This window comes from Protopterus annectens, chromosome 6.part1 (genome assembly GCF_019279795.1).
Source record: "Protopterus annectens isolate FY-2018-M chromosome 6.part1, PAN1.0, whole genome shotgun sequence".
NCBI lineage: Eukaryota > Metazoa > Chordata > Ceratodontiformes > Protopteridae > Protopterus > Protopterus annectens.
This window is the reverse complement of record NC_056738.1, coordinates 267,076,638-267,098,561: the sequence shown is the minus strand read 5'-3', so window position 1 is coordinate 267,098,561 and position 21,924 is coordinate 267,076,638. Positions and strand designations below refer to the sequence as shown.

Below are 21,924 nucleotides of genomic sequence, written 5' to 3'. Positions count from 1 at the left end.
AATTTCCTTTGATAAGGTTCTATCAGCAATAGAGTCCACCTCAGCTAGAATATTGTACTGGATAGATTCCAGGTACTTTAGCATATGGAACTAGCAATTTCATGCTCTCACTGCAACGGAGACAGAGGTATACTTTTTTTTTCCCAAAACCTGTCTAAAAGTCTACCTTCCGTATCATTAGGCAAGGGATGTTTACTTGGCCCTTAGGTATACCTTTTGTGGATTCAGTAGAGGCTACTGAGGGGTCAGCCTTGGGATTTTTGTCATGGTGCTTGTGAGACTCAAGCACTCCTGAAAACATATCTGACTTCCTAGGAGCAGGTGGTAAAGAATCAGAATGTAAAGTAATGTCTTAAAAAATAACATCCAGTAATCGTGTGGATAGCCAATGGCCTGGCAAAAGGCAAACTTTGCACTTGCTTGTAATGAGTCTGAACTTGTGAGAACTGTTTGCTTTCCCAATTGAAAGCTTCCTTTATTCTGTGAAGGGAAACCCCAAAAAAAAAAGGTCCACAAGGGGAAGGCAGAAGAGAAGTGTCATCCGACTCTGCATCTGGATAAGTGTGTGGTGGCAACTCCTCATCTTCTGAACTTGAGGAATCTGAATTGTCCTGAAAAGCCACCTCCCTGCTTTTTTCAGATGGGGAGGCTTCAGTAGCAGAAATGTGGGAGGTGTTCTTGGATTTCATTAAAGCCATGAATTCATGTGCTATTTTTGGAGGTCTTAGGCTTCAGCTAAGAATAAGGGGAGAATGGTAGGTGAGAGGAAAGGGAAGTGGTATGTTTTGGGTTAGGTGTCTGTTTAGAAGGGTGACCTGAGGCTGCAGTCATCCAACCAGGACTGCAGTTAAGGTTTCAGTAGATGAGACATACAGACAGTCTTCCCTCGAAACCACAACGTGAGCATCGGAAGCCAAGGCCTTCTGAGAGACCTCAGATCCAACCAATGTCTGTGTACTGGAAACAGTGGAACATTGGCCAGAAACCACATCAGCCTCCCAAGGGGTCATGCTAGAGGGTTCGGGCCTAAGAGTCACCAAACCAGGGTGCTGCAAAGGTACCTCACCTTGGTCAATGGTCGACTTATAGTCTAGAAATGGAGCTTTTTTGGAAACAGAGTTGTTCTTTTTGTCTTTCCATTCCTTCGGAATGACGCTAGTAGAAGTTGGTGTTTTTGAAGACCTGGCAGTAGCAGTGGGTTACTATGGCACTGGGGAAATCAAACACAAGAACTCCATATGAGTGGCTAATACGTCAGTCCACGTCTGATGGGGTTTGAACAGTCAGGACAACTAGAAATGTTGTGCTAAGGCAACAAGCAGACAAAACAACTTAAAAATTTTTAAGTGAGATTTGCTTCCCACACTTTAATCAACTGTGCACCTTCTTAAACATTAAATTAACAGAGAAAAATACTCAATGGGGTACTTCTCTGACTGGAAGAAGGAGGCACTCTGGAAAAATGAACTGACTAATTCACTGAGAGCATTTTGAACACACATTAAGTGCATCACACAGCTAGAAAGAACTGAAGATGGCGACAATGGATGCCTTTGTTATACCCTGGTGTTCAGATGTCAATCTTCAGACATCCATTGGCTAGGGATGATGCAAAGAAAGCTGATTTGGGTAGCACTGCAGTGGTTCAAAGTCCCGGAAACATTGGTAAAATTAGTGCAGGCTATGTAGAAGGACCAAATGACTCAAAAACAAACAGTGTTCTGTCTCACAGAAGGGTTCCCAGTGGGAATGGATGTGCATCAGGGTTCAGCTCTGAGCCCACTGCTGTTCATACTGGTGATGGACGACATTAGCAAACAGGTCAGAGGGGACAGATCAATGAAGCCGCTGAAGGTGTGGTATTACAGGCAGACTCTGAGCAAGAATTTCAGCAAAGGATTGAGGAATGGAATGCAAAACTGAAGTCACATGGGTTGAAACTAAGTACAGACAGGATAGTAGTAATGGCAGCAAACTGGGGAAATCAGAAGAAACTGAGAATTGAGACAGAAGGGAAAAAAGTGGAACAGGTTAATAACTTCAAGTATCTATGAGGGGTGGTTGAAGGAAAGGGAAGTCTGAATGAAGAGGTCAAAGCTAGAATCAGAGGGGTTGCAGCCAACTGGCAGAGTATCAGGTGTAGCGTATGACAGAAGAATGCCAAAGAAGCTGAAAAGTAAGGTGTACTGGTGTGACCAGTACTACTGTGTGGTACCATAAACCTAGGTAGTAAAGGTAGAGCAGATGAGAAAGCTAGAGGTGATGGAAATGAAGTGCCTGAAAAGGGTGGTAGGATGCATACTGTGGTACAGACAAGGAAATGAGAACTTTAGAGCAGAAAGCAAAGTAGCTCTAATTGCAGAAAAGCAGATTATGGTGTTTCAGGCACAAGTGCAGAAAAGCAGAAGACAATCTGGTGAAGAAAATTGGGAACAGACAGCAAGAAGGTAAGAGAAAAGGGCATTCACACAAGTGGATGGATTGTGCGAGAGAATATCCGAAACAGTCGGGCATGAGTGTCAATAAAGGAAGTAGTGTGACTTTGAACTAAGAGAGATGACAACAGTTAACACAGCATCCCAACCCCATGTAGGAAATGGCATTGATGACAATGCAAAGACTCTGGAAACTGGGCTGATCACAGTCTTCTGCACAGGAGGAAGACCCAAGAATCATTAGTACAACACCGACTATGAACAACATCAGCAGATGTTCGAACAATCACTGCTGCAGTATTCACTCACTCCCTCCACCCCCCCCCCCTTGATTTTTTGGTATGTAGGTTATCCCAGGGTGTAGTAATGTAGTTTTTGTTCTTTTTATCATTGCCCTTTCAGGGCTAAGTGTCTCTTTCTTTAATTTTGTCTTTTAGTCTGCTATGCCTGAGCTGCCTGGCAGCTTGGACACATGTAAGGTGCACTGAAGCTTTGGAAGCTGGCCAGCTGTTACATCCTTGGCAGGATATAACCCCATACAGCTAAGGCTACTGTACCAGTGATCATTCGAACATCTACTGTTATGGTAAGTTAACTTACACAACTGTACTTTATTACCAATAGTCTCCAAATGTTTCAAGTTACTCTTACAAAAACTGTTGAAACTGCATTAACATACATTTTGAGAACAATAAAACACAAACATACTTGTTGAACGTATTTACTGCCATGTATTTGCTGTGAGTAAAAAGGAATGAAAACAAATGCTTTTCAAGCAAACAAAAAGTAGGCAATGAATACCAGAAAAAAATGAAACCTGTACATTATTTATAATGCCCAGGTGACAATCCAGCCAAAAGGGTAAAGTACAGCACAGTTCAGAGGCCTAATTTACTATCTCCACATTACTTCCTCAAAGCCCCTGCTAGCAAAAAAAAAAAAAAAAAAAAAAACACTTTTGACTGGGACTTTACAGCTGGACTCATTTACCAGTTTCAGCTTTAATGTCCTTAATTCATTTTTTAGCTGCCAACAACATCTGAGTTTCAAGTAAGCAGATTCTCTTGATGTCATTTTCCTAACTTAATGGTGACTACAGCGAGTACAGCAAATTACCAACCAGCTGCAGTTTTTACCTATACCTGTCAACCCTAGCGCAGTTGCAGCTACATAGGTTCCATAGGTTGGTACTAGGCTATCGGCCCTAGGCCTATACAAGCCTAGCCATAACAATTCCCTGGCTATTTCTTCGCACACTATTCACTTCCCTGGACCCCTGTCTAGCAGGGTGACTAACGTGATCCCCGGGGTGAATTTCCTTTCTCCCATCCAATCATCAAGGTTCCTTTTGAAAAGGGCCAAAGAGGCACTCCGCTTGACATGTACGGGCAGTCTATTCCAGAGTCTAGGGAGTCTCTGGGTCAGGAACCTATCCCTCCAGAATGTTTTGTTCATTGTGATGACAAGATTTAGATCCCTGAAGCGTGTGGCTCTGAGGGATTGGGATTTCTTTAAGTGTAGCATGTCCAACAGCTCTGGGTTTGACATGGCCTTGTATGTTAAGCAGAGATCGCCTTGGAGTAGACGATATGCAACAGAGTATAGCTGGAGTTTTTTAAGATGGTCAGCAGAAGGCATCTGCTTTAGGCCTGTGATTCTTTTAGTGAGGTATTTCTGCGGCCTTTCCAGTTGTTGCAGATGTCTTGAGAGGTACATACCAAATGGGGCATTGTATTCTATAATGGGTCTAATGAGGGATGAGTACAGTGGGACAATGGCCGCATTTTTTCTGAATGAAAAGCCCTTAGTGATGAGGTGTGCCACATAGAAGCATTTCCTGACTGTTGTGGCGATGTGGTTATTGAAGGTGAGACCACTGTCCACCTGTGTCCCTAAGTCTCTTATCACACTTTCAGTGTTTAGTGTACTACCACCTATGTGGTAATTCACGGGTACATGTTTTTTCCCCAAAGGGGATAACTATACATTTCTTGGCATTGAGCTTGAGCCCATGGCTCTGGCACCAAGCATCTGTTTCTGTAAGACCCTTTTGTAGAGTATCCACATCATTCTGGGATTCAATAATGGCTCCCAGTTTGCAGTCATCTGAGAACTTTGTTAGCCAGAGTCCCTTAGTGTTGGACTGTACTTCAGAGAAGTAGATGCCAAACAAGAGAGGTCCCAGGACTGAACCCGGAGGTACTCCACTTGTCACTTGCCTGGAGCTGGATTTGGAGTCAGCTACTTTTACAGTAGCTTACATGCAGCGCTTTTCTCTGCAAAGACATCACACACTATGCTATCTGTACTGTACAGCTACTAACTACAACTTTATTCTTGATTACTGAAATAATACATTCATTGATTAATGCTAACAAATCTATAGTTAATTACAGCACATTTTTACTAAGGAATTTTCACAATCTACTGCAAATAAAGACTAATTTATTAAAAGTACCATAATTTTATTAATTTTCTGCAAAAAAACTTGCTTACAAGAACAGAGAAGATGATGCTTTTGTTTATGTAATTTTAAAGCAGTGCTAAATGACAAAAAACACATTTTTTGTAATACTCAAAACACACACACTTTTTTCATATTATGTACAGAGAAAAACAATGTCACTCAGCTGCTTTTTTTAATTTGAAGTTAACAGATAATGTAATGCTTTCATCCAGCCTGCTAACGTTTGGCAAAATAAACTCTGTAAAATAGTGTATAAAAGAAAAGGCGAACATTTTCTAGTTTCTTAGCACATTGCAAACTTATTAAATAAAAAAAAAGTTAAACAGATAAACTATAAAACACATCTCATTAACATACACTATTACTGCTGCTATTACTCACAAAAGACAGTAATCTAAAAAAGTCAGAAAAATAGCTTGATGGCATTTCAGTCCAAAGCGCAATCTCCCCGTCTAAAGTTAATCAATGGTATATGCATATTAACAAAAAGTCAAATTCTATGTCCTACGATTGATGCTGCTTCCCAGATTCGGTGTGCTGTGAGTGGACAGAAACCATTTCTACAGCAGTTATTTTGTCAAATTATGTTTGCAACTCTAAAATGTATACTTCTGATTTTCAGCAGCCTTCACTTTGTAAATCAGTTCTGCTAATAAACAGGTGTGCTTTCAACAGCTCTACAGTTTGTTTTTACCAAATCCAGTATCCTACTTATTTTACATATATCATGTTCATTTCCTTTGTACTACCTCAAAGCTTTCAGTTTTGTATGATATGAAGAATGTTGCAGCAAAATATTACCTTTAACATGACACTAAAAAGAGAGAAACTATAAGAAAACTGTTCTAGTTAAGTAGAGTTATTACCGGAAACCTGATAAATCTTTTTTAAAATCTTTGAAGCTATCCACTTTCCAGGCTAAAAGTGACATTTTTTCAAAGACACTGTTGCAATAAAAAAGAAACATTTATTTTGTGAAATCATGTAAAAGGCAGAATAATTACAGTGCCAATTAATGCCCAACAAAAATGTATTCTTTGTGTCTCAAGTTCTTTTACCTTTAATAAGCAGTTTGTCTCTGACAGATACTCTACGTGCGGAATCTGAAGCCTGACTTGACGTGCGAGTACCTTTTAATCCGTCCTCACGCTTTAATTTGCTTGACAGTGTCAGCATGGTTGCTACTCTGTCATACACAGTCCGCTACCTACAAGAATGAAAAAAATACTACAGTAAGCACCAGCAAAAAACAAACAGGCATGGCATTTTAGACTAAAGCAAGTACATTCCATATAATTAGAAGTTATGTACCTACCATAACGTTCCATGTTAGTTGCCTTCTCTCGCCTTCTTTCTTGCTGGATGGGTTTGGAGACGATCCTCAGCTCCGACTCGGCACTCGCTTAGCTTGAGAACTCCTTTTACCAGCTTGAGGCAACCCTATATCCCATGATGCAAGGCGGGACTACCTCAGATCTCGTTTGGTAGCTAACCTACCCTGCTAAGGACTAACCTAATATATTTAGGAAACCCAAGTTCATAATAAAAGAGTCCTCTAATGAAGGCTCAGGAGGAAACAACCTGATAGGAACTCTTCAAGATCTGTCCAGGCCAGGGGGAAGGAGGGAGGGACGCAAGAAAGAAGGCGAGAAGACAACTAACATGGAACGTTATGGTAGGTACATAACTTCTAAATGTTAAGTTGTCAATCTCGCCTTCATTCTTGCTGGATGGGACCGCGTCCCTAGCACCTGTATCCCGGGTGGCTCAATGGAACAGACTCTTGAGAACTGTGGAACCAAAACTGGCCCTGTCTCTGGAGGCCAAATCTAACTTGTAATGAGAGACAAAGGTATGAGGAGTGGCCCAAGTAGCTGCTGCACAAATGGTATCAATGGGTAGTCTATCCTGAAAGGCTGCAGAGGTGGATAGACTCCTGGTTGAGTGTGCTTTCGGTTTAGAAGGTAGTTGCTTGCCTCTGAGAGAGTACACATAAGAAATGGTGGAAGACAGCCATCTGGATAAGGTCACTTTAGACACTGGGAGACCTTTCCTGTTTTCTGCATAGGAGACAAATAATTGGTCCGATTTCCTGAATTGTTTCGTTCTATGCAAATAGTACCTGAGCTGACGATGGACATCCAAAAAATGAAGCTTCTGTTCAGCTCTGTCAGAATAGTTTGGGAAAAAAACTGGTAGATCTATGGATTGATTAATATTGGTTTGAGACACAACTTTGGGGAGAAAGGGCGGGTTCCTGCTTAGGGATACCCTGTCCTTGTGAAAAACCAAGTAAGAGCGGATGCAGAGAGCTTGAATCTCGAAACCCTTCTTGCTGAAGTGACAGCCAGTAAAATATAGTTTTCCAGGTCAATAATTTCAAAGAACATGAAGCAGGCGGTTGAAGGGAGGTAACATCAGGATGCCAACATTAAATTTAGATCCCATTGTGGAGAAGGATGCTTTATCGGCGGCTTTAGGAGAAAAACTGCTCTCAGAAAGGCCTTGCATAGTCTATGAGACATAATGTTATGATCATGCAAGCCAACATGATACTTGGAAATAGCAGCCAGTTGAACTTTTACTGTAGATGAAGAACATCCTGACTGAAAAACCTCAGCCAGGAAATCTAAAACAGAATGCACAGGAGCAGTAAAGGGATCAATATTCCTGGAATTTGCCCAAATGGAAAAACGTCGCCACTTGCTAGCATAAACGGTTCTGGTGGACGACTTTAAAGAAGCCACTAAGACGTCTCTGACCGAATCAGAGATCACAGGAAGCCTGGCTAGGGAAGGAAGTGGAGCAACCAAGCAGTGAGGTTGAGAATGAATGGCCCGGTGCTGTTGACCCGACTGGTGGATCAAGAGATCCGGAACTGGGTTCAGATGCCAGGGCTGCACCAGGAGGTGACGATGCAGAGACGGAAACCAAATTTGTCGAGGCCAGTAAGGGGCAATGAGAATCAACTTGGCCCTCAAAACGGTGGCTTTCTGAATGACTTGTGGAATCAAGGAAAGGAGGAAAAGCGTGCAGAAGTCCCCGGGGCCAATCCTGGGTTAGAGAGTCTCTCAGGGGTTGGCCTGGTAGGGGAAAGAGGGTGAAAAAAATTGGGGCACTTGTTTTTTAACAGTCCATATGAGTGGCTAATACGTCAGTCCATGTCTGAGGGGGTTTGCACAGTCAGGACAACTAGAAATGTTGTGCTAAGGCAACAAGCAGACAAAACGACTTAAAAATTTTTAAGTGAGATTTGCTTCCCACACTTTAAGCAACCGTGCACCTTCTTAAACATTAAATTAACAGAGGAAAATACTCAATGGGGTACTTATCTGACTGGAAGAAGGAGGCACTCTGGAAAAATGAGCTGACTAATTCACTGAGAGCATTTTGAACAGACATGAAGTGCATCACACAGCTAGAAAGAACTGAAGATGGCGACAATGGATGCCTTTGTTATACCCTGGTGTTCAGATGTCAATCTTCAGACATCCATTGGTTAGGGATGATGCAAAGAAAGCTGATTTGGGTAGTACTGCAGTGGTTCAAAGTCCTAGAAACATTGGTAGAATTAGTGCAGGCTATGTAGAAGGACCAAATGACTCAAAAACGAACAGTGTTCTGTCTCACAGAGGGGTTCCCAGTGGGAATGGATGTGCATCAGGGTTCAGCTCTGAGCCCACTGCTGTTCATACTGGCGATGGACGACATTAGCAAACAGGTCAGAGGGGACAGATCAACGAAGCTGCTGAAGGTGTGGTATTACAGGCAGACTCTGAGCAAGAACTTCAGCAAAGGATAGTGGAATGGAATGCAAAACTGAAGTCACATGGGTTGAAACTAAGTACAGACAGGACAGTGGTAATGGCAGCAAATTGGGGAAATCAGAAGAAACTGAGAATTGAGACAGAAGGGAAAAAAGTGGAACAGGTTAATAACTTCAAGTATCTATGAGGGGTGGTTGAAGGAAAGGGAAGTCTGAATGAAGAGGTCAAAGCTAGAATCAGAGGGGCTGCAGCCAACTGGCATAGAGTATCAGGTGTAGCGTATGACAGAAGAATGCCAAAGAAGCTGAAAAGTAAGGTGTACAGAACACTGGTGTGACCAGTACTACTGTGTGGTACCATAAACCTAGGTAGTAAAGGTAGAGCTGATGAGAAAGCTAGAGGTGATGGAAATGAAGTGCCTGAGAAGGGTGGTAGGATGCATACTGTGATACAGACAAGGAAATGAGAACTTAAGAGCAGAAAGCAAAGTAGCTCTAATTGCAGAAAAGCACATTATGGTGTTTCAGGCACAAGTGCAGAAAAGCAGAAGACAATCTGGTGAAGAAAACTGGGAACAGACAGCAAGAAGGTAAGAGAAATGGGCATCCACACAAGTGGATGGATTGTGCGAGAGAATATCCGAAACAGTCGGGCATGAGTGTCAATAAAGGAAGTAGTGTGACTTTGAACTAAGAGAGATGACAACAGTTAACACAGCATCCCAACCCCATGTAGAAAATGGCACTGATGACGATACAAAGACTCTGGAAACTGGGCTGATCACAGTCTTCTGCACAGGAGGAAGACCCAAGAATCATTAGTACAACACCGACTATGAACAACATCAGCAGATGTTCGAACAATCACTGCTGCAGTATTCACTCACTCCCTCCACTCCCCCCCCCCCCTTGTTTTTTTGGTATGTAGGTTATCCCAGGGTGTAGCAATGTAGTTTTTGTTCTTTTTATCATTGCCCTTTCAGGGCTAAGTGTCTCTTTCTTTAATTTTGTCTTTTAGTCTGCTATGCCTGAGCTGCCTGACAGCTTGGACACATGTAAGATGCACTGAAGCTTTGGAAGCTGGCCAGCTGTTACATCCTTGGCAGGATATAACCCCATACAGCTAAGGCTACTGTACCAGTGATCATTCGAACATCTACTGTTATGGTAAGTTAACTTACACAACTGTACTTTATTACCAATAGTCTCCAAATGTTTCAAGTTACTCTTACAAAAACTGTTGAAACTGCATTAACATACATTTTGAGAACAATAAAACACAAACATACTTGAACGTATTTACTGCCATGTATTTGCTGTGAGTAAAAAGGAATGAAAACAAATGTTTTTCAAGCAAACAAAATGTAGGCAATGAATACCAGAAAAAAATGAAACCTGTACATTATTTATAACGCCCAGGTGACAATCCAGCCAAAAGGGTAAAGTACAGCACAGTTCAGAGGCCTAATTTACTATCTCCACATTACTTCCTCAAAGCCCCTGCTAGCAAAAAAAAAAAAAAAAACGCACTTTTGACTGGGACTTTACAGCTGGACTCATTTACCAGTTTCAGCTTTAATGTCCTTAATTCGACCCACAGCTGCCAACAACATCTGAGTTTCAAGTAAGCAGATTCTCTTGATGTCATTTTCCTAACTTAATGTTGACTACAGCGAGTACAGCAAATTACCAACCAGCTGCAGTTTTTACCTATACCTGTAGCGCAGTTGCAGCTACATAGGTTCCATAGGTTGGTACTAGGCTATCGGCCCTAGGCCTATACAAGCCTAGCCATAACAATTCCCTGGCTATTTCTTCACACACTATTTACTTCCCTGGACCCCTGTCTAGCAGGGTGACTAACGTGATCCCCGGGGTGAATTTCCTTTCTCCCATCCAATCATCAAGGTTCCTTTTGAAAAGGGCCAAAGAGGCACTCTGCTTGACATGCAGGCAGTCTATTCCAGAGTCTAGGGAGTCTCTGGGTCAGGAACCTATCCCTCCAGAATGTTTTGTTCATTGTGATTACAAGATTTAGATCCCTGAAGCGTGCGGCTCTGAGGGATTGGGATTTCTTTAAGTGTAGCATGTCCAACAGCTCTGGGTTTGACATGGCCTTGTATGTTAAGCAGAGATCGCCTTGGAGTAGACGATATGCAACAGAGTATAGCTGGAGTTTTTTAAGATGGTCAGCAGAAGGCATCTGCTTTAGGCCTGTGATTCTTTTAGTGAGGTATTTCTGCGGCCTTTCCAGTTATTGCAGATGTCTTGAGAGGTACATACCAAATGGGGCATTGTATTCTATAATGGGTCTAATGAGGGAGGAGTACAGTGGGACAATGGCCGCATTTTTTCTGAATGAAAAGCCCTTAGTGATGAGGTGTGCCACATAGAAGGATTTCCTGACTGTTGTGGCGATGTGGTTATTGAAGGTGAGACCACTGTCCACCTGTGTCCCTAAGTCTCTTATCACACTTTCGGTGTTTAGTGTACTACCACCTATGTGGTAATTCACGGGTACATGTTTTTTCCCCAAAGGGGATAACTATACATTTCTTGGCATTGAGCTTGAGCCCATGGCTCTGGCACCAAGCATCTGTTTCTGTAAGACCCTTTTGTAGAGTATCCACATCATTTTGGGATTCAATAATGGCTCCCAGTTTGCAGTCATCTGAGAACTTTGTTAGCCAGAGTCCCTTAGTGTTGGCCTGTACTTCAGAGAAGTAGATGCCAAACAAGAGAGGTCCCAGGACTGAACCCTGAGGTACTCCACTTGTCACTTGCCTGGAGCTGGATTTGGAGTCAGCTACTTTTACAGTAGCTTACATGCAGCGCTTTTCTCTGCAAAGACATCACACACTATGCTATCTGTACTGTACAGCTGCTAACTACAACTTTATTCTTGATTACTGAAATAATACATTCACTGATTAATGCTAACAAATCTATAGTTAATTACAGCACATTTTTACTAAGGAATTTTCACAATCTACTGCAAATAAAGACTAATTTATTAAAAGTACCATCATTTTATTAATTTTCTGCAAAAAAACTTGCTTACAAGAACAGAAAAGATGATGCTTTTGTTTATGTAATTTTAAAGCAGTGCTAAATGACAAAAAACACATTTTTGTAATACTCAAAACACACACACTTTTTTCATATTATGTACAGAGAAAAACAATGTCACTCAGCTGCTTTTTTTAATTTGAAGTTAACAGATAATATAATGCTTTCATCCAGCCTGCTAACGTTTGGCAAAATAAACTCTGTAAAATAGTGTATAAAAGAAAAGGCGAACATTTTCTAGTTTCTTAGCACATTGCAAACTTACTAAATAAAAAAAAAGTTAAATAGATAAACTATAAAACACATCTCATTAACATACACCATTACTGCTGCTATTACTCACAAAAGACAGTAATCTAAAAAAGTAAGAAAAATAGCTTGATGGCATTTCAGTCCAAAGCGCAATCTCCCCGTCTAAAGTTAATTAATGGTATATGCATATTAACAAAAAATCAAATTCTATGTCCTACGATTGATGCTGCTTCCCAGATTCAGTGTGCTGTGAGTGGACAGAAACCATTTCTACAGCAGTTATTTTGTCAAATTATGTTTGCAACTCTAAAATGTATACTTCTGAATTTCAGCAGCCTTCACTTTGTAAATCAGTTCTGCTAATAAACAGGTGTGCTTTCAACAGCTCTACAGTTTGTTTTTACCAAATCCAGTATCCTACTTATTTTACATATATCATGTTTGAAGAGTATATCGTAGAGAATACTTAAAGTATGTACACATCTCCTTTGTACTACCTCAAAGCTTTCAGTTTTGTATGATATGAAGAATGTTGCAGCAAAATATTACCTTTAACATGACACTAAAAAGAGAGAAACTATAAGAAAACTGTTCTAGTTAAGTAGAGTTATTACCGGAAACCTGATAAATCTTTTTTCAAAGTAAGACGCGCACTACTTGCTTTGAAGCTATCCACTTTCCAGGCTAAAAGTGACATTTTTTCAAAGCCACTGTTGCAATAAAAAAGAAACATTTATTTTTTGTGAAATCATGTAAAAGGCAGAATAATTACAGTGTCAATTAATGCCCAGCAAAAATGTATTCTTTGTGACTCAAGCTCTTTTACCTTTAATAAGCAGTTTGTCTCTGACAGATACTCTACGTGCGGAATCTGAAGCCTGACTTGACGTGCGAGTACCTTTTAATCCGTCCTCACGCTTTAATTTGCTTGACAGTGTCAGCATGGTTGCTACTCTGTCATACACAGTCCGCTACCTACAAGAATGAAAAAAATACTACAGTAAGCACCAGCAAAAAAACAAACAGGCATGGCATTTTAGACTAAAGCAAGTACATTCCATATAATTAGAAGTTATGTACCTACCATAACGTTCCATGTTAGTTGCCTTCTCTCGCCTTCTTTCTTGCTGGATGGGTTTGGAGACGATCCTCAGCTCCGACTCGGCACTCGCTTAGCTTGAGAACTCCTTTTACCAGCTTGAGGCAACCCTATATCCCATGATGCAAGGCGGGACTACCTCAGATCTCGTTTGGTAGCTAACCTACCCTGCTAAGGACTAACCTAATATATTTAGGAAACCCAAGTTCATAATAAAGAGTCCTCTAATGAAGGCTCAGGAGGAAACAACCTGATAGGAACTCTTTCAAGATCTGTCCAGGCCAGGGGAAGGAGGGAGGGGCGCAGAAAGAAGGCGAGAGAAGACAACTAACATGGAGCGTTATGGTAGGTACATAACTTCTAAATGTTAAGTTGTCAATCTAGCCTTCATTCTTGCTGGATGGGACCGTCCCTAGCACCTGTATCCCGGGTGGCTCAATGGAACAGACTCTTGAGAACTGTGGAACCAAAACTGGCCCTGTCTCTGGAGGCCAAATCTAACTTGTAATGAGAGACAAAGGTATGAGGTGGCCCAAGTAGCTGCTGCACAAATGGTATCAATGGGTAGTCTATCCTGAAAGGCTGCAGAGGTGGATAGACTCCTGGTTGAGTGTGCTTTCGGTTTAGAAGGTAGTTGCTTGCCTCTGAGAGAGTACACATAAGAAATGGTGGAAGACAGCCATCTGGATAAGGTCACTTTAGACACTGGGAGACCTTTCCTGTTTTCTGCATAGGAGACAAATAATTGGTCCGATTTCCTGAATTGTTTCGTTCTATGCAAATAGTACCTGAGCTGGCGATGGACATCCAAAAATGAAGCTTCTGTTCAGCTCTGTCAGAATAGTTTGGGAAAAAACTGGTAGATCTATGGATTGATTAATATTGGTTTGAGACACAACTTTGGGGAGAAAGGACGGGTTCGTTCTTAAGGATACCCTGTCCTTGTGAAAACAAGTAAGGAGCGGATGCAGAGAGCTTGAATCTCGAAACCCTTCTTGCTGAAGTGACAGCCAGTAAAAATATAGTTTTCCAGGTCAATAATTTCAAAGAACATGAAGCAGACGGTTCGAAGGGAGGTAACATCAAGGATGCCAACATTAAATTTAGATCCCATTGTGGAGAAGGATGCTTTATCGGCGGCTTTAGGAGAAAAACTGCTCTCAGAAAGGCCTTGCATAGTCTATGAGACATAATGTTATGATCATGCAAGCCAACATGATACTTGGAAATAGCAGCCAGTTGAACTTTTACTGTAGATGAAGAACATCCTGACTGAAAAACCTCAGCCAGGAAATCTAAAACAGAATGCACAGGAGCAGTAAAGGGATCAATATTCCTGGAATTTGCCCAAATGGAAAAACGTCGCCACTTGCTAGCATAAACGGTTCTGGTGGGCGACTTTAAGAAGCCACTAAGACGTCTCTGACCGAATCAGAGATCACAGGAAGCCTGGCTAGGGAAGGAAGTGGAGCAACCAAGCAGTGAGGTTGAGAGAATGAATGGCCCGGTGCTGTTGACCCGACTGGTGGATCAAGAGATCCGGAACTGGGTTCAGATGCCAGGCCTGCACCAGGAGGTGGCGATGCAGAGGCGGAAACCAAATTTGTCGAGGCCAGTAAGGGGCAATGAGAATCAACTTGGCCCTCAAAGCGGTGGCTTTCTGAATGACTTGTGGAATCAAGGAAAGGGAGGAAAAGCGTGCAGAAGTCCCGGGGCCAATCCTGGGTTAGAGAGTCTCTCAGGGGTTGGCCTGGTAGGGAAAGAGGGTGAAAAAATTGGGGCACTTGTAGTTTTGGGTGTAGCAAAAGATCGCAACAAGCTGTGCCCCACTTCAGAAAAATCTGGTCCACTACAGATTGATTGAGAGACCACTCGTGAGGCATGAGAATGGATCTGCTCAGCCTGTCCGCCAAGAGGTTGGACCTGCCGGGGATGTGCGTTGCTATCAGAAACCGATGAGAGGAGATTGCCCATTGCCAAAGTCTGAGAGCTTCGACACAGCGGATTGGACCTGGTCCCGCCCTGCTTGTTGATGTACCAGACCACGGACATGTTGTCCGTTTGTACTGCAATAGTCCCTACGGGAAGAAAGTCGTTGAGGGCTTGCAACGTTAAAGGCATCCTGCCCTGATAATGCCCCCCCCACCCGATCAGAGAGGCATCTGTAGTAACTGTGGCAACCGGAGGAAGGGGGAAAAAAAGTCGGGCCTGATGAAGAAGAGGGAAGATATCCACCAATTCAGATGAGTCCTGCACGATTGTGTGACTAAGATTTCGTGCCTCATCGGAAGACTGTGGAACGACCACTGAGTGAATAACATCCACTGCAGAAGGCGCATGTAGGCGAGCCAGTGGTAGAAGAACAATGGCCGCAGCCATAAGACCTAGAACCTTTAGTATCAGCCTGGCTTTGACTTTGCTGCTCTGCAATAAAACCGAGCGTATTTTTGGATGTCCAGAATTCTTTGATCTGTTAGTCTGGCTAACATTTTGACAGTGTTTAATTCTGCGCCTATAAAGGTGATAGATTGGCAAAGCCGCAGAGAAGATTTTTGAAATTCACTGAAATTCCCAAACTCCTGCATAGCTGCAGAGTGTAGTCTCTGGTCTGAAGAAGCTGACACCTGGTGGTGGCGAGGGAGAGGAGCCAGTCGTCTAAATAAGGAAACACCTGGAATCCTTGGCGTCTCAGATGAGCTGTGACCACTGCCATGCATTTGGTAAACACTCTGGGGGCTGAAGTGAGGCCAAAGGGCAGGGCTCTGAATTGGTAATGACTGGTCCCTAGCGGCGGAGAAACCTTCTGGGCGCCTGTGAATCTTTATGTGATAGTACAGCGTCCTGAAGGTCTATAGAGCACATCCAGTTGTCCTTGCCCAGAAAGGGCAGAATGGACTGAAGCGTGACCATCCGGAATCTTGCCTTCTTGACAAATCTGTTTAGACTGCTCAGGTCTAATATTCGTCTCCAATCTCCCGTCAAAGAATCTCGAGTAGGCGGATCCTACTTGGTCTGCGGAACAGTCTGGGCGGCTCTTTTTCTAGGAGCTTTGAAACCTCCTGTTCTGCCAAATCCCTTTGACCGGGTGAGATGTCTGGAAGGGATTGTTGAGGTATGGGATACCTTTCGAAGGGGATTTTGTAACCCTCGGATATGATCGACTGTACCCACATATCTTGTGAAAGGGAATGCCAGGCTACTGGGTACAGCGAAATCCTTCCCCCGACTGCCTCCAAGGGTGGACAGTCGGGCAACACCTCAGGGGTGCTGAAAGGGCTTCTCAGGAAGAGACTCCCTGTTGCCCTGGTTCTGAGGACCCCCTGCCTCTAGGGCGGCGTCTGTATTGTTACCCCCTCTGCCTCTGGGGGTAAACTGACCACGTGTGTCGGTGTAGCTCCTTGGACTTTGCGGAACCACATCTTCCCTCCCTTCTGACCCTTGGGATATGGTCTAGAAGGGGTGGAAAAATGGACTCCAACGGCAGAAAGAGTTTTACCGTCCTGCTCACACCTGGTCAAGGTATCCTTCACCTGAGGTCGAACAAAGCCGAACCATCAAAGGGGTATTGGTGAAGGGCGCCTTAAAGGGGTCCATAAAATTACAAAGCCGCATCCAGGCTTGGCGTCCAAGAGCCACTCCTGTGCCTGCGGCCCTGCTCGCTCCATCGGCCGCATAGGATATGAGCCGCATGGAGGAGTTGGATAAGGAATTCAGGATTTCTAGCTGTGAGGCAATCTTTTCTTGAGCCCCAGCAGCAGAAGGATCCTGGACCACTTCACCTAGTTCCTTGAGAATATCTCTTTGAAGCCTGGTGAAGTGACAAAGGTAGTTCAGCGAGCATAGCAAAGGTCGCTGAAGAAAACATCCGCTTTCCATACCTGTCCATGGTCCTAGAATCCTTGTTAGGAGGATGGACAGGTACTGAAGGATCCGCAAGTTCCTTCTTAGTGGCCGCCGCCACCACCATAGCATCCACAGAGGCAGCCCTTGGAAAGAAACTGTTTGTCCGTAGGGGCCGTAATAAACTTGGATGGTCTCCTGGGGACAGGTTCCACAGAATCTGGAGCTGCCCACGCCTTCTGAGCCACTACCTGCATAAGTGGGTGAAAGGCGGAGACACCAGGAGGTGGAGGTCGGGATCCAAAAGCCTCCAGGTATACAGACTCATCCTCGGAGGGGTCAATGGAGGCCAATTCCCCCTCTGTTTGAGGAGCTCAAGGATGTCTGAAAAGGAGACATCCTCAGAGCGGGATCGTGGGGAACCCTCCGACTCATCTAAGTTGGTATCAGATGTAGTAGACTCAGGGGAGTCTGTGTGTTTCCTCTTACAGGTCCTCTTCCGAGGGGGTTCCCCTGCAGGATCAGGAGAAACTTCTGAAGAGGAAGATATTCCCAATGGGGAAACCTGGGGCGATGGATCCCTGGGCCTGAGAGCAAGAGGCTGGCAAGAGGCGTCTACAGGCACCGAAGAGGGAGGAGCTAGAGGGATGGACCGTTGACCTGGCTCAGGAGCCAGGACACTCCTCATCACCTCAAAGGCTCCCTCCCGGGAGACGGAATATTCCCGTTCTGAGGAAATAGAATTCCGGCTCCACTGAGAGGGAAGGCTCGAGGCCGATGTCGGTGCAGAGCTTACCAAAGCCAAAGCCCGAGAGATAGGCGGGGTCGGACAAGGGTCCGATGCCACTAGCCCCTCGGAGCCGACTAGGAAACCCGGCGACGGATCCCTCAAGGAAGGTCTCAAGGAGGAGATCGGAGCTGAAGGCGATGGAGCCGAAAAAGGATGCATCGGTTCCGGCCGAAACAGTCGCTGTCCCGAAGCTCGGCTCCGAGCTCTGGTGGGAGTTGGAGGAGGAAGTTCAAGGGGTGAAGCAATAGCCGAAGTCTGCTGAGACGGGCTATGGAGCATTTGGGCCAGTGCCTGCGACTTTAACAGCCTGCTTACCACCCTCTCTAAATCGTGGTCAGACAGCCTGGGAGATCTAGAAGATCGGCTCCGATGACTCGCTCCGACAAAGAGAGACCCGGGCAGTGGATAGATTCCAAAGACGGGGACCGAGATCTCTTCTTGGAGGAAGTCATTGGAGCCCACGTCCTATGGGTTCCAGATGGAGCCGAAGGCTTCTCGGCTCCGATACTGGATACTGTGTCGGCTCCAGCCGGAGCCGACAAGGCAACAGCAGATTGGGTGTCGGAACCGACCCTAGCTGAGAAGGAGAAAGATAGACTCCGAAGGAGTCGGAGCCACCGGGGAAGGCTTGGAAGCTGTAGCCTGACCCTTGGAAGGCTTACTGGACCCAAGTTTAGTGGGTGAACCTTCCGGCTTTAACAAGCCACGGAGGATTAACTTATTCCTCCTTTCCTGCAGGACTCGCTGGCTAAAAGAGTGACACAAAGCACAGGAGTCCTGCAGGTGTAAAACAGGCAGTAAACACAAGAAGTGTGACCGTCTATCAGAGACATTTTCTGACAGCACGAGTCACACTTCTTGAAGCCCGAGACCTTTACCTCTTTAGACATAGTCTAAGGAAAAAGAGTAATAAAATACTCACACACACACACACACACACACCAAAAACAGTCACACAAATTAATCCCCAAACACAGACACACAGATAGGGATTAATAAGGAAGGCCTAGGCCTAACTGAAAATTTTTAAAACTTTTTATAAAGTAAAAATTTTTACTATAAGGGGAATAGGGTGATTGTATGGACACTATACACTAAAAAATAGGAAAAGGGGAAGATAAACCCTGACTAAAGCTGTTTGAAAACTCAAACTTACCTCAGCTGGCAAAGGAGACCTCTTACTTAAGCTGAAGCGAGATCTGAGGTAGTCCCGCCTTGCATCATGGGATATAGGGTTGCCTCGAGCTGGAAAAAGGAGTTCTCAAGCTAAGCGAGTGGCTCCGAACCCATCCAGCAAGAATGAAGGCGAGATTGACAACTTAACATTCAAAATTATGCTCTGTCCTGCTACCTCAAATAAAAAAAAAACGAAACCATTCCAAATTCAGGTAGAAAGTCTATCTGAAGCAGAGCTGTGGACAAGTATTTTGGCACCTTCTGCAAATCCCCAACCTGCCACCCCCCTCAACTTTAAACTGAAAAGAAAAAAAATATAATTTCCTTACATGAGAGAGAGAACCTTTAAGTGATGTCCTTCTAGATCACTGTTGCAGTACTCATTACAGAAGGATGTCCTGCCCTGGGCATCCCATCACTAGGTCAGTATAAAGAAGCTTAAAAAAGATCTTGTTTGTGCCACACATCACATTTATGCTCCCCTATTAGAAAGTAAGGCATAATAGGGATGTACGGACACAACTATCGAGAACTTCTTTTGCCACCAGTCTGAACACCATTTCTGCCAGTTGGTTTGAACACTTTGTTGCTGTACTGAATACTTAGCAACACCACATAAGTGCCCTGTTGGGGCTACTTTTATTTTTATTTTTTTATTTTACTTTCTTGATCTTGTATTTTATATAACTACCTAGTGTTCACGTCATCCAAGAGGGGAAAATGTCAGTGTGGGATGCAGATTCCCCATAAGAATAATCATGAACAGAGTCTGTTTTTGTTTGGGCGCTTCCCACAACCTTACCTCTTATAGTATCTGTAAGACATTTGTGCCTAAGACACCCAAAAGCCATTTGTCTTCCCTGGCCACTTATCTTGAAAACCAGTGGCTTAGAAAGTTAGCCCAGGGTACCATGGAGGAATACTTTATGCCAGAGATACTCCCGCTAGGTAAGAAGAAGGCCAAGAAGTCTCGATCTGACTATCTGACCAGCCTCCACAGGACATCCCTCCACAGGACATCCCCCTAGAAGCAGGTAACAGTTGTGTAGGTAATTTGGTGTTTACGATGGATTCCTCTGCAGCAACCCCACCAAAGGCCAGTAAGGATCCGTCTTTTCGCATGTCCTCTGAGGCTTTGCAAGAGTCTGCTCCAGATGTTGAGGGGGAACTGTGGCTGATTATCTCAAAGGGTCCTAGAGGTATTAGTCAGGGAGGAAGTGCTGGGTTCTCTTCTCAAATCTTGCCAAGGGTCGGAACCACCAGTATTTGTTAAGGCTGATGTCCCTTCTAAGAAAAGACAAAAACTGAAGCATGTTTCGGTCTATCCTACAGATCCTCAAAGGGACTGTAAAAATTTTTATTCAGGGCTCCTCCTTGGACCTGTACTCCTTCTAAATGATTTAGGGAACCAAATTCCTCAGTTAAGGATTCCATGTCTGGTGAGGGGTCTTTGTCATATTATTTACAGATGCCTTCACCTTCGGCTTATGGTTCTGATGAAGAGGAGTCTGTTAACCCTGAGTCTCCTTTCAAGGTATTGAACTTTGAGGCACAATTGCTAGGTCGATGGAGTTCTTTAAATGGGATTCTTTTCAAGTGCCTGATATTCACAGAAGATATTATAAGTTGCTTTAGGTGGACACTCCTAAACCATCATCAGTTCCTCCTGTGCTGGCTACCTTGTTGGATACTTTCATTGCTGTTTCCAAGTTTCCTGACTCACAGCCTCCTGCTCTTAAGAAACCTGATAGGTTCTATAAGCTTCTAGTGGATTGCCAACTGTTATTTAAATGTTCTTCTGCTGATCCTGCTGTGGTGTCAGTCTCTTCTAACAAACCTTCTAAACTTTTGCCCTCTTCCAAACTTTTGCCTTCTGATAAGGATAGCAGGGCAATGAAGAGGATTGGCAAGAAAATTTACACTGCTTCTACTTTGGCATTTAGGGCTGTTGAATATATCCAGATAAAAATGCTGCAGGCTCTGAAATACTCCACAAGGAAAAAATTTATTGAGTAAGCACTTTCGTCTTACTACATTGAGTAAAACTTCTTCAGACAAATGAGACACTTCAAGTCGCAACACTTGTATAATCAACATAACCACATGTTAAAATCAATTAATTAAAAATTAAAAAGCAACACAAAAATGTATGCATACATTAAATAACCAACAGATTGATGGACTACATATTATTAGCTAAAACATTAAGTATTAAATATAAGAATAAAACTACAAATGAAGGACATTCAATAAAAAAGTACACTCAGTAAAAACAGCATATAGTTAACGTACATTCAGTTAAAGGGATCCTATACGGCAACCTAACTCTAGTAAAAGTGTATGAAACATGAGTGAATAGGTTTCCTGTTAGTAAACATTATAAGAGCTAATAAAAGCTATTAAGGGGCTAGAATTAAATCATTAAGTAAATCAAGAGCTTATGATACAAGAAAACTCAATAGCAAGTGAGTACAAATATTAGGGAAAATTAGTCAAACAGAATAAAAATCACAATCATGGTGGATGGTCATAACTGTAATATTAATTATCTCTGAAGAATACTGTAATGAAGTACACAAGCTAAAGAACACATATTGTTCAGACCCGGGGGGCTATAAGCATTGACCCTAATTTGCCAATTAAGTTCACGAATCTCTAAAAGTAAATTAAAAGACCCTCCCCTAGGGTCATGTTCCACCTGGTCTACAATCTGAAATCAAAAACTATGTTGTGAGCATTCATGTACATGTTTTGCCAAAGCAAAGCATTCTCCACCCTGGACTTTGTAATACTGTACACATGTTCGTAGACTCTGTCCCTGAGTCTATGGTCCATCTTACCGACATAGAAACAAGGGCAGAGTCTACAAGTAGGCAAACAGACAACACTCTTGGAAAGGCAATTAAATCTTTTGTTGACGGAATACTTTTTGCCCCTAATAGTGAAAGTTTGTCCCACTAACATGTATTTGCAATACGGGCAACTCTCACATTTGTACATACATAGAGTCCTAGTAAAACTAGGTTTTAC

The 21,924-nt window shown here is 43.3% G+C and overlaps 1 protein-coding gene across 2 annotated transcripts in view; it reads right to left on the bottom strand.

Moving 5' to 3' along the window:
- The window catches only part of UBE2F (ubiquitin conjugating enzyme E2 F (putative)), a 2,002,640-nt gene that overhangs the window by 1,733,941 nt on the left and 246,775 nt on the right, over positions 1 to 21,924 (bottom strand). The window contains exon 2 of one of the 2 annotated variants that reach the window (XM_044075697.1): positions 12,816 to 12,964. In XM_044075697.1, the coding sequence (XP_043931632.1) occupies positions 12,816 to 12,933 (118 nt within the window). In that variant the 5' untranslated portion in view covers positions 12,934 to 12,964. Of the gene's footprint in view, positions 1 to 5,960; positions 6,105 to 12,815; positions 12,965 to 21,924 lie in introns of those variants that run through there. The other variant, XM_044075696.1, reaches the window with a different exon arrangement.